Source organism: Camelus dromedarius, chromosome 8, assembly GCF_036321535.1.
Source record: "Camelus dromedarius isolate mCamDro1 chromosome 8, mCamDro1.pat, whole genome shotgun sequence".
In the NCBI taxonomy this organism is placed as follows: domain Eukaryota; kingdom Metazoa; phylum Chordata; class Mammalia; order Artiodactyla; family Camelidae; genus Camelus; species Camelus dromedarius.
Window position 1 is genome coordinate 8244792 of NC_087443.1, and position 13595 is coordinate 8258386.

General features: G+C 43.1%; 1 protein-coding gene across 1 annotated transcript in view; it reads left to right on the plus strand.

Annotated features, from left to right (window-relative positions):
- Nucleotides 1-11993, plus strand: part of KCNK1 (potassium two pore domain channel subfamily K member 1) — a 45160-nt gene extending 33167 nt beyond the window's left edge. The window contains exons 2-3 of the mRNA XM_010982642.3: nt 8294-8689; nt 11623-11993. Coding sequence (XP_010980944.3) covers nt 8294-8689; nt 11623-11882 — 656 coding nt within the window. The 3' untranslated portion in view covers nt 11883-11993. The remainder of the gene's footprint in view (nt 1-8293; nt 8690-11622) is intronic.
- The last annotated feature ends 1602 nt before the right edge of the window (nt 11994-13595 follow it).

Consider the following 13595-nt stretch of genomic DNA (forward strand, 5'->3'; position numbering starts at 1 on the left):
CTAAAAACTTGAAGTAACCAGTTATAATCTATCTCGGATATTGGGTCATGTGCTAACTTCTTCTGCCTCTCGTAAGCCAGCCAGGGCATTAGTGACAGTGCTCAGTGGGCAGCCACTTGAACGAGCTGGTGTTTGGGAAGATTATGACCTGATTCTTCTTCACAGGGAACAAGTATTACTATGACGATTAGTGAAACACGCCCGCAGCCACTGTTTCCTTTGCAGCAATACCGTGGCAGGTAACATCTGCCTGCAAATGTTACTTCAGAGAAGAAGAAACTTTGCCGGCGGAGAATGAGGAGAAAAAAAAAAAGAGATTTTGAAAAAAACTGAAGGATACAGAGTTAAGAGGGCAGACATGAGAAATCAGAGGTTGTGGGTCAGTGGGTGAGAAGGTGGGTTTTTGTGCTCCTCGTCTAAATGGATGTAACTCAGAGACACCCAGCCTTCCTGAGTAGTGAGCACCATTCTTGGCTGTTTCGTAGAGAACCAAGAGGAGATGGGGAGATTGCAACAATTCTAGGACTCAGATTCAGGACCTGGAGAATCTGTTACTCAGTGTGATTTGAAACAAGGTGTATGCGTTGGTGAATAAACACTAAGTTTTCGAGCACATGCTAAAAAAAAAAATTACGACTGAACAGTGTGAGCAGGCCTGTTAGCATCTTCACAGAGTAAGGACCATCCATACAGGAGGACCAGGTGGAGCAGAAGCTGGACTGTGAGCCAGGTACCCACCTACTCAGAGGGCGGGGCAGGAAGGAGGAGGGACAGTCTGGAAAAGTTCTTGCAACATATTTACTCCTTTGAAAATTTCAGTTTTATGAGGGAGCGCTTTGTGAGGTGACCTTGGCTTGTGAGACGATGCAGACGCTGGCGTGGGAAGATGTTATAGGACCCGTGTCTTACAAAGGGACTAAGGAACAATTCCCAAAATAGGAAAAAAAGGAAAAGAAAAAAAGAAAGATCATCATCATTTGTCCTCTGGAGCTAAAACAGATCATTTAGAAAATTTAAAAGTTCAACTAAGAAACAGTGCTAGGGCGAAGAAAACACGTAGGAATGAAATAGCTGAGATCACTCAGAGTTAGGCATTATTAGTATTAACTAGTATGAGGGGTAAAATGAGTAAGCCCACGTTTTATAGTCACAGGAGATGAACCCCGAAAACTGTTAATGCTTAGAAAAGGAAGCATAGGGATTCCTATGATAATTATTTTACTATAAATAATAATAGAATATATTATATAATAATATAAACAAATTACAATTTATTTATATATTTACATATTATAATATAAATGTATATTTATATTCTATAATATAAATGTATAATACACATATTATATAAGAATACAAATATATAATATAAACATAAATATTATATAATATAAACAATATACAAATATAAATAAATTATAGTACATAATAATAAAGCATATTAGGAATTCCTAAGTTAGCTGAGTTATTTGGGAAAAACGAAAATGAGGTATTTTCAATGGGCTCATTCGGGACAGACAACAAGCAGGTAGTGAACAGTGAAAAATGATCCACTGAAGCAGAATCATCAGAGCAAAAGCAGATGTTTGTAAGAGATTGTCTGCTGACTCTAGGAAGCCAAAAAAGAAAATGACAGCATTGCCAGCAAGCCCTTACTGAAATAGTGGAAAACTATCCACATGAACGAGAGGAAGCCAAGGGGAAAAAAGGCGCAAGGGAGAGGTGAGCACCTTCCTCAGGGCGGTGGGCCAGTTCTCACCAGGAAGTCCAGGGACCGAGCGCTGTTTGTGCAGACACCTCGCAGGAACCGTGCGTGTGAGTGGCGGGGAGAGCCCTCGGCTGGGAGCGGCGGGGTTGTTCAGCAATGGAGGAGTTATGCTGAGGTCCCTGCTGAGAAGTAGCTGGAAATCTGTAAAGGAGGGAACGTCTGAGCTCACGGACCCCACTGTGTCCTGCTCTCAACCAGTGACTTGAAGACGTAACTCAGTTGCCTGTGACCTGTGTTACTATGGAAAACCGGGAACACCCAGATTCCATCAACCGGGGGATGGGTAATCAGCTAGGGTGCTGGCGTAGCCTAGAACACTGCCTTTCAGCAACAGGTGGGCCTCCACAGTCTCACACAGAGCCGTCTCCAGGACGTATTGTTCAAAGAAAACTGGACACTAGAACAAGCCCTGTGGTAGACTCTTTCTGATAGAAACAAAATAAAACTATGTTTTCCTGGAAGTATATGTATATGTATCTAAACACTTAGAAAATTTTCAGATATTCTGGCTACAAACTCAGAACAGGAACTTCTAGAGATCTGGAACTAAAGGGGAGGTGGGTGGTCAGGGACACTTTGGCTTCATCAGTATTTGCAGATTTTCCAGTGAAAATGTTACTTTATGTATTGCGTAACTGATCATTTTTACAATGTACAATTTTGATTTGAACTTTTACCTGATATTTACATTGGCATCTTTGGAATATAACTCATCATCGGGGCCACTGGACATCCTCTCTTACTTGACTGGTGCCTCTGGATTTACAGACAGGGATTCCATATGGAGTTACCAACGTTACGTTTAACAGTTAAACAGGAATATAGGAATTGTGTTGGACCTTATTCTATTTTTTTTAAACATTTTTATTTCTACTTTTTTTTTTTGGCAGGGGGAGGTAGTTAGGTTTATTTATTTTTAATGGAGGTACTGGGGATTGAACCCAGGACCTCGTGCATGCTAATCAAGTGCTCAACCACTGAGCTATACCCACCCTCCTTATTCTATTCTTATATCAGTGATTTTAGTTATGACCACTGAAACCCTGTTTTCCAAGGACACCACTACACCACTATTTTGTTGTGATTTCGTGTTCTCCTGTCAGAATGTAAGGACACTCCTCTGTCCTCTTCTTCACTGGTGACCTACCATTTACCATAGTGGTTCGTCCACGTGGCTTCTAAGCCAGAATTCAAGCGCATGGCACCCATGTGGCTCATGCCCACTTTCTCTGTCCTCTGAGGGGTTTCGTGCTGCCCTGCCTCCTGATACTGTAGAGTGACCCGAGGCTCTGGTTCACCTGCCGTCTCTGGGTGAGAGTTGCACTGGCCTTTGTCCCTCCCTGCACACCGTGTTCCATCTCTCCCGCCCTCTCATTCCAGAGTCTCACTCTCTCACATTTGGCCCCATGGAGCTGCCGGAAAAACATGATGGCTCTTCCTTCTCAGTGATGGCCAGCACGACCACCTTTTCATCACGGGCTCCTGAGAAGTAGTGCCAGGGCTCAAGTTGACTTTTGAGGCGTCACTGGCTTTTGCACTGCATAAGACGTCGGGGTGGCACGGCAGAAAGATTGAGATCTGTTTATTTGTATGACTGAGCAAGTTGGCTAAGCTCTCAGAAACTCAGTCTTACTTGTAAAGTAGAAATAACAACTTTAGATGGGGAGGGTAAGCTCAGGCATAGAGTTCGTGCCTAGCATGCATGAGGTCCTGGGTTCTATCCCCAGTCCCTCCACCCAGTCAATCTCATTACCTCTCCCCTCCCCCAGAAAAGAAATAATATAACTTCAGGGTTTGAATCTTATGGAGATTCACAATTCTGCGTGCGCACGCATACACACACGACAGGCAGCAATGGTGGCTGTTTTGAGCTCGCCTCCCTCCTTCCAGAACCTTCCAGAACCTCAGTCTCCTCAGACTGATGGCATTGTGGCAGGTGTCCCTTGCCTTAGCTATTATTTGTAATCGTTCTTTCACCTTGCTGCCATTTTCGGTTGAAACTTCCGCTGTAAGAAAGTGCCGGGTGTTTCCATCTGTGACATTCAAGCCATTTGCTAGGATCCCCTGATTTTTAAATGCAGTGTGTCAACACGGTCCGTCTCTTAGAGATGGCCACTTTAAGGTAAAGAGCCAGAACCGTCTCCTACCTAGGAATGCCACTCGCTCTCTCCTCGGATGTGAACAGGAAACCATCCGTGACTGAGCGAAGCGACCACGGCAAAGCACTAAACGAACGGGCCGGCGAAAGGGGATGCTGAGAAAAGCACGCGGACCTCCCGTGACTTCTTACCTCTGCTACCCCTTTGTCACTTTCAGTCTTCGCCACCATTTCTCCTTGGTCTGGTTTAGATGTCCCTTGAGTCGTCTCTCCCTGGTAAACAAACTTCCTTTTCTAAGCAAAGTAACAGAAGCTGTACGTCCCCTGTTGTGTAGACGGCTCGGATGGCAGGGGCGAACAGTTTATCTGTGTGTGAGTCTTTGAGAAGGGTTGCTGTAAAGGGAGAAGTGTGCAGGGTATCCGGAAGTTAACCATTTATTGCCACGGTGGGACAAAAATGAACTTCAAGTAAAAGGTAAGATTAAAGTGGCAGAAAAAGTCAACGTGACCTGAAGGCTGTTCATTGAGGTACAGTGAGTTTCTAGCTCTCCCGAATTTGAAGTCCCTTACAGCCCCAGTGTTGCTGCCCTCCTGGACTGGCCAGCACTGGTCAGGGAGTGTGGAGAGACCCCCAGCAGAGGGGGATGTGACCTCCCCACTGTGGGGCTCAGTCCAGTGGGAACGAGGGAGCAAATAAGCCTAAGTCCGGGATTGTAAATTAAAGTCTGTTTTACGGAAGAGAAGACCATGCAGTTTCATTCAGTATCTCTGCTGGGATCAAGAGGTGGAGATTCTCTTTTTATAGCATGTGTCAAGCTAACTTAATGGAAAATGCATACATGGTACCATATTCTACTAAGTCATGTGAATAAATGAGAGTATTTATTGTATGTGTGGGGTGGTGAGCGACACTTCTCTCAAAAGCATCGGGGACATGTGGAGACATCGCACGTTAGTCACTTGCTCTGATGGTCTGACTAGGAGACCACAGACGTTCTCATGGACCTCGTTCAGAAGGACTTAACAGCCAGAAGCATGGCACGGCCCCAGGTTAGATGTTAGCTAGCATCGTGCCAGGGCTGTTGCAGTTACAGTGACAAATTTGTGAAGTCAGATTTCTTAGAAGACTGCCATCGGTGTGAAGTCCGTCCCCACCGCCCCCCATCACACACACACCCCTAACAGGTGCAGAGTCGTAAGATGAAGCCCAGCACCTGTGGGGCAGGAGGCTACAACACAAGGACAGTGGTACATGGGAGTTTCACTTCAGGATCCTAAGTTTTTGAAGTTCCTTTTTTCAGTAGACTTGGCTATGCTTAATCTTTTGGGCCCCCAAATTATATGCATAGCCTTAGAAAAATTTAAGGAACACCAGATATGTCAGGTTTATTAACATTTTGCTAAATTCATCATAGTTTGTAAAAGGATTTTCATATGGTTGTAAGATTTTAAAATACGAGCTTTGCTTTGTGATTTACTTGGGGATTCAGTTGACTGAACTTGAGTAACTCATTCACCACTTCATTAAAACTCACGAGGACAGGTTTCCATCTGATGCATTAAGCTGTCTATTGCCAAAGAAGTGCTGTGTACTCGGTACAGAGGACAGTTCTCCCAGTGCAGCCAGCACTGAAAGTAACTGTGAATGAGATGTAAATTTTACATTGTACTTTCCATTAATGAAAATGATTTATGTAAACATCAGGAGACGCTGGCTTTCAATAAGGATCTACACTTTGGTGATTTTTAATCTCTTAGTGGGAACCTTATTATTCGCATTAAAATGCCTTACTGCAGAGAGACATCCTGGAATCTTGTAATGATTATCTCTATTACTTGGAGATACCATCTTAGTAAGTGGAGATTTAGTGAAGATTCTAGGTAAAAGAGCTGTTGTCCTTTGAGAGTAAAAATTATATCCTAAAAATTTTTTAAACTAGAAATTTGTTTATTTTTTTCTACTAGAACTGAAATCATGCCATTTATTAGAATGGATGATACAAAAGAGGTGGGCTGTGTGAAATAGGTGTGTTACACTTTTAGTAAAGATAATTCATAACATTACTGCCAAACAATAATAAAACCATGGGCTTCAGGGCTTTTACCGAGTTCAGCTGATTCAGCTGATCTTATGTTTTCTCTACAAAATTCCTACCAAAGTTAATCCATCCCTTGCTATCTCTGCGTGAGCCCTGTTGTCTCCTGGCACTTTTATTATTTTAATATTTTTATTTTTATTTTTTAGCAGAAGGGGGAAATGTGTTAAGCAAAAGGATACAGCTGCACAGCCAAATTAATTATTTTATTTATTTAATGGAGGCACTGGGGATCGAACCCAGGACCTCGTGCACACTAAGCATGCGCGCTACCACTGAGCTGTACCTCCCCCATCCTGGTACTTGTAGTCACAGGCTCATAACCAAATTTGTGCATTGCTTTCCAGTTGGCTTTGTTGTGGGTAAATAAAATTCCATTATCAGATTCTATTTCTGGATCTCTGGCCATTAAAAAATCCTTTGTTAATGCCTGGCATAGCTCTGATTGGCTCCGGTCTCCTGGGATGTGAGCTGCTTTATTCACAAAGTCTAATTCCTCTTTGTCACATTATTTTTTTTCTCAAAAATAAAACATTTACATTTCTCCTTCTTCTTTTTTTTTTTTTTTTTTTTTTTGCATGAACTTTATTCGGCAAGCTTTCTCCATCCTTTGTGTTACTCTCTGGGAACTCTGACTGGCTTGTATCCCTCTAGAACTACGCCAGAATTAGCCAAAGGTTCCAGGAGCAGCTGGCGATGCAAGGACTTAGATTCAGGAACTGATGCTCAGAACGTTGGTTCTCAATCCTTCTGAGAGTCTAAGCTCTGGAATCCGCGCAGAAAAATGCACGTGTGCAGAGAGGTTCCAGTCGATACAATTCCAGGGGGTTGCTGGGACTCCCTGTAGCTCATTCATAACTTTCTGGGGTCAGCCGCTCTGATGTGTTGAGACTGTGCACAGGAATAATGGGCGACCTCTCAGTGACCACAGGTACCTGGCCTGCACTCGGAAACTGACAGAAGGCAGAGAATTGGGAGATCTGACGCAAAAGGCTTTTCAGAGTTATTTCTAAGCTGGAGAGAGTTTAGAAATCAGATTTGGAAACCACTTTTCAGTTACCAAGGCATGAGTGAGGTTTGTTTGGATTTTTTTTTTTTTTTTGTCCAGAAGCTGATTTCACAGAAAATACATTTAGTTGGCTTTTTCCTGAACTGACTTGTTTAGACATGTTGGTCCTTTTAGGATGAAATGCTTGTTAGATTTTAAAAACGGTCAGCTGAGCCTCACGGCCAGCTGGCTTCTCTCAGACGCCATTTGTTGGATGAAGAATCTCCTGACTGCCTTGATTTGGGAATGACTCAAACATAGTGGAAAATAAAACAGACATATGTTTTGACCACTGGCCCTAAGGCAGGATTTTTTGATGTCTGTTTTGTGGAAGATAGAGCTTCTTGGAACCTACAGAAATGGCAAGGGGGAAGAAAATGTTAGTTTTTGGATGTGTCATTTAACCAAACAATTGAACAAAATATGTGTTCTTTTTCTTCAGGATTGCTTTGGTAATTCTGGGGGCTTTTTGTGTGTGATTCCATATAAATTATAGGATTATTTGTTTTAGTCCTGTGAAAAATGTCTTCAGTAATTTGACAGGGATCGCATTAAATCTGTAGATTGCCTTGGATAGTGTGGCCATTTTAACATTAGTTCTTCCAATCCAAGAACATGGGATATCTTTCCATTTCTTTAAATCATCTTTAATTTTCTTAAGCAGTATCTTATGGTTCTCCAGGTGTAAGGCTTTCACCTCTTCGGCCAGGTTTATTTCTAAGTATTTCTGAACAGAGTATTTGGAAAGAAGTGTCCAGCCCCGTGCTTTGGTTGGTGTGTTTTCACCTCCCGTTCTCTTCCTGTGTCCACCCTCCCACCGTTCCCTCCTCCGCCTGGTTCTCGCCCCGCACCTTTGTCAGTCATCCCTGCTAGAACGTGCTGTGAGCAGTTTGTTTTGGATGCAAGGGCAGGCGTTTGGACCGTAATGAGGACTGGGGAGGGGAGTGCATCCTCCCGGTGAGCTAGGTTTCTTGCATGAGTTGCCTGATGGCTTAAGACAGCGCAGCGTTATATCTTAGCACACGGAGCTTCTCTTTCTGCCCAACAATGGACTCAAAACCAGGTTCGGATGTGTGGGAGGAGCCGGTCAGACGTGATCCAAAGTGGTGGACATCGCGAATGCCTGGCATCCCCTGTTGAACTTTACTGTAGTAACAGTTACGAGGGAGCCTTTACTGTACCCACCTCAGTTTCGTCTGGCTCTTCCCGCGGGTTTGAAGGGAGGAGGGGGGCACAGCAGGTGATGTTATTTACCAGGTGTCCTCCTCCTCTTGCCCCTGCAGGTTACGGCCACACCGTGCCCTTGTCCGACGGGGGCAAGGCTTTCTGCATCGTCTACTCCGTCATCGGCATCCCGTTCACCCTCCTGTTCCTGACGGCGGTGGTCCAGCGCGTCACCATCCATGTCACCCGCAGGCCGGTCCTCTACGTCCACGTCCGCTGGGGCTTCTCCAAGCAGGTGGTGGCCATCGTCCATGCCGTCCTCCTCGGCTTCCTCACCATGTCCTGTTTCTTCTTCATCCCAGCTGCCGTGTTCTCCGTCCTGGAGGATGACTGGAACTTCCTCGAGTCCTTCTATTTTTGTTTCATTTCCCTGAGCACCATTGGGCTGGGGGACTACGTTCCCGGAGAGGGCTACAATCAGAAGTTCAGAGAGCTCTACAAGATCGGGATCACGTGTGAGTATCGAGGTCAGGTTCACAGCCTCTGCCCCGGGGGGGGTACCCATCTGCTGTCCCTCGTCAGAGCTCTGACTGCTTTCCATGGATAAGTCTTCCATGTTTTCACCTGACTGTAACGATTTCATTTCATCATGAGTCCCTTCAAAACCCTTTATGCAAAAGATCTTATTATTACTGAGAGTTATTTTTCCCAGGCACCTTCAAAGTACCAGTTTCTTACTAATAATGTCATAGGCATTATAAATTAGTGTAAAAATGCGCCACTCAGAATATGCTTGATAATCAGCTTTTCATTTTTAAAAAAAGTTGCTTTACTTTATTAAATATTTAAGGCTCAAGAAAACTGGGGCTGGGATGTAGCCTGTTACAATCAGTCCTGTTCTTTAATTTGTCAAGGAACATCTTAAAACAGTTGCTAATCTCATTCATCCATCTGGTTCTTTTTTGAAGTTAAGAGTATGTTCACCACTTTCAGATTTTGTTTGTTTGGAAGATTTCAGATTTTTTTAGGTGGAAAACAGGCATTAAAATTCAGATGGCCAGTGACTTACCATTTTTAAACAGTTTATAAAAATTCAGTATAATAGCATGGAAACACTTAGAAATCCATTTGCAAGACAACTATTTTTGTGTGTCCCTTTCCAGTCTTTTCACAGTGCATAGAATTGCATCATAATGTGCAGAGTTTTCATTTCTGCCTTCTCAAGAATTTTTCAAGTTTCAGCTTATGCCAGGTCTTCTAGGAAATCACAGAACACATTCAAGCAGTCATGTTCTGTCCTGGCCCTCTCCTAAAGTCTTAACATAACAAAATGCTTACTTGGACTGTGTATTTCAGCATTTCCATTAAATCATGCTCACCCAGGGAAAAGGTTTCTCTCATAAACTTCCAGTGCTTTGAACAGTGCCTGGCTACCAAGAAATATTTACCAAATGGTTACAAAGGAGATTTCATATTTTCTCTAATTACCATGTTTATTTTTAATACCCAAATAATATTTTACCAGGCGACGATACCACAATCTAGCTATGTTTCTACTGTTCAATATTTAGATTGTTTCCAGTTTGGGGGGCACTGTAAATAATACTGCAGTAAATATTTTTATATGCTTACATTTTTCTCTACTTTGGTATCTTTCGAAGAAGTGGGATTGCTGACCCAAAGTGAACATGCCCTTTTGTGACTCATGGAACATGTTGACCCAGTGCCTTCCAAAAGGCATTACGAATTTACACGATCACCAGAATCTCCTGAGTGGAACCGTTGCAGGAGTCCTGGGGGGTGTGGGCCAGCAGCAGCACAGTAGAGGGTTTTGTTGTGAATTTGATAGCACAGATAAACATCATCTTAACTTTCTTTTCCTACATTAGGGTTAAATGTTACCTCCTTATTTTAGTTTTTTCATGACTTACGTATATTGAGTATGTTTCTGTCATTGAATATGTTTCTGTCATTAATTATGTTTGCTAGCTCTATTTTTCTGTTGGGTTAATTAATTGTCTTCTCTGAAATTCAGCCCAACAGTGTAACTTCCTCAGTTTTTCATACAGCACTAAATCCTTGTAGAACATTTTAACACTTGTTACAATGTGTATTTTTAAGGCAGTCCACATAGTGTATATGCTGGGTGGAGCAAATGAATGTTCCAAAGGGATATTCGTTTGTGGATAGGCTAAAACCCCACAACTTTTGTTTGAAACCCCATGGGTATTTTTGTCAGCCCTCCACAGTTTGACTAATGGATAAAGGAAAAGTAGGAGATTTGCCAGTTAGTCTAACGGTGTCACTGCTGTTTCTAAAATATGCTGTATTATTATGGAAACTTAACAGCAAATTCTAAAGATACTGTGACTGTCACTTTGCATTCTGGACCTAATCAGCCTCCTTATTCCTATGACACTGCTGATTCTGGCTTCTCTGGTTCATTTATTTTCTGAAAATCTTCCCTCGAACATTTTACCACTGGGACATGAAATGGGGATTCCTGTTATTCTTAAGCGTTTTCATTTTCACTTTTTTGTCCTCCCTGATGATTTTTTTTCCCTGAAAACTGACTTTAAACGCGTGGAACTGACTTAAAATGACCCTTTTCCCATTACTGATCCCAAGGAATAGCACTTTACCTGAAGCAAAAGGTTGTCTTTTATTTCAGAGCAAGAAGCTGGTAAGAGTTATTCGATGAGTGGTCCATGTGCCCCTTTAATGACTTGTCACATAATGGAGACATTAGTTTGCTGCTGGATCTCAATGGATGTGTAAATAGCCACACCAAGACCTTGTTAATATCTGTGTTCCTTCTTAAAATAATTTTCATCTAGCTTGCACTGTAATTTTTATTGCCAAAATCTTTATTCTGTCGTGGAATAAAGATCAAAGCCTGGAGTGTGAAAAGGGTGCCAAACATTTTTCTAGGCACTCATGACAAATCAAAAGCTCTTCTGAAACGTCACTGGCTTTTTGAGAGGGACTGGTTCTCCAGTGGAGGTGGTGGTCACCCCTGTGTGAGTATGTGTCTTTAACGGTGCCACAGCAGCCCCAACGTTTTTCCCCCCAAAATTGAACTATGTGATTCTTTTTTGTTTTTCAACCTTCCCCCCCCCAAAATTGCACCATGTGATTCTTTTTGGGGGAGGGCAGGTAATTAGGTTTATTTATTTATTTTGATGGAGCGATTGAACCCAGGACCTCGTGCATGCTAAGCACATGCTCTACCACCGAGCTGTACCCGGTCCACCTTACCACGTGATTCTGAATAATCCAGATTTGTAGGAGGGTTAAGTCATTTGGCATCTTCCTCTGGGCTGTCCTTCTTTGACCCATGGAATCCAAAACATCCCTAAGAAATGAGAGAAGCGACAATGAACTGACCCATAGACAGACAGGCTGTGTCGTGACCTGATCCCACTGAGACCCTGTCCTTGTCACGCAGGCTACCTGCTGCTCGGCCTCATCGCCATGCTGGTCGTGCTGGAGACCTTCTGCGAGCTGCACGAGCTGAAGAAGTTCAGGAAAATGTTCTACGTGAAAAAGGACAAGGATGAGGACCAGGTGCACATCATCGAGCACGACCAGCTGTCCTTCTCCTCCATCACGGACCAGGCGGCCAGCGCCAAGGAGGACCAGAAGCAGAACGAGCCTTTTGTGGCCCCTCCATCACCAGCCTTGGCTGATGGGTCCGCAAACCAGTAAGCCCCGGGCAGGGCCGCGGAAGAGGCTGTAGTTTGTGCGTTTTTATGAGAATGTAAAATCCAAGGTGATATTTTAACAGATATCTCCTGTTTGTGATTTTTTTTTTTTTTTGGGTGAAATAGAACAAAGGAAGTTTTTACTCCAGAAGACTTGTCTAAAATCTGAGGAAATAGGGTATGCACCTGTAAGTCCAAAATTATCCAGACTTTACTAATCGGTGAAGAATGCTTGAAGCCAGGTGCCGCTGTGGATAGAAACAGATTTTACCCTTTTTGCTGGGGACTTTGGGATTTGCATTTACATCATTTAGCTGGTGGGGAGACAGCAACATTTATATTTAAAAGCAGAAAAAACGCATAGAAATGTTTTATAAATAAGTTTATGTGTACCAATTTGCATGGGCCCATCCAAAGTCATTATTTTTGTAGACTCTAAGTTAAACCTACTATTTATAATGACTAGATAACCATTAACTGTGTACATATGAAGTATAAATATGTTTATATTCTGTACATATGGTTTAGGACGCCAGATCCCAGCACACTTCTTAACCCAAGATTGTAGAGATTTTTTTCCTTTTGATAAGAGTTGCTGTAATAAGATAAGGGGCATAATGCACTTATGAGTGAGCTACTTCAGTATTCTGCTACAATAAATGTTTCTACCGTCTTGCAGTAGTATGGTATCAAATGTCTAAAATGTTTGAAAGCGTTTCTCTGGAAATGAGCAAGAAATGAAGACTAAAAAAAAATAGTTAAGATATTTTTATTTTGAAAGTGCGTTGTGATCTGCAGTCCCCCAGCACTAAAGCACAGACTGTGAACATACAAACCCCAAGTGAACAGATTCTGTCAAATTAGTCTGAGAGGTTTGTTTTTTTTTAATTTATAAGCTAAAAGAAATAAGAATCGTAGCTGGTTGCCACCTCTCGCTTTAATATAGCAAGAAAAGTTTTCCTCCCCGTAGATAATATGTTTGCACTGCACACCTTTATAGAAACCATAAAGGCAATACTTCAGGGCTGAACTCAGGAAACTGTTAGGAATTTTAGGAGAGAAAATTGAGCCCTGTGTGGTAACTAATGTTCAGTGACTGGCTAACCAAGTCTCATCTCCCTGGCAGCTGCTCAGGAGGTGGTGCTTGAGGTGTTGGTAAAAAAATCAACTTGCTGGTGGAGCCAACCAAGCAGAGCACCCCCACCTTGGGGGCTCTCCCGAAGTCTCTGTGCCGCCCCGGGGAACCCCCTGACCAGCCCCGTCCTGCTCACTGCTGTCAGCCTTCAAACGCTGTACCCCCTGACTTAGAACAGGGCCCTTCTTTATTACATAAAATCCCATCTGGTGTGAGAGCAACCAAACCATAAGAAGGAAGTACGTTACCTCTGTAGCCCCCGTGCCCCTCCAGAGCTCCTGTGATGGTGAACTGTCCTCAGCAGATCCTTTCCATTGTTTAATTCCAAACATGTCAGTCTATTCCATTGAGCTGGGTTACGCCTTCCCATAAGCACATTTCTGTTTCCACGGTGGAAGACTGCTCACCCTGGGCCGGTAACTGGCTAAGGAGCAGGGTAGCGACTCCTTGGAGAACAGGGACACACTTCATGGTCGGGACTGGCTTTGGGAAGTTCACGGTGCTCGTGACACTTGGGATGGTACAGGGAGTCTGAAAGAGAAATCACAGAATCAGTGCATTATACCTGGAGAATGTCACGAC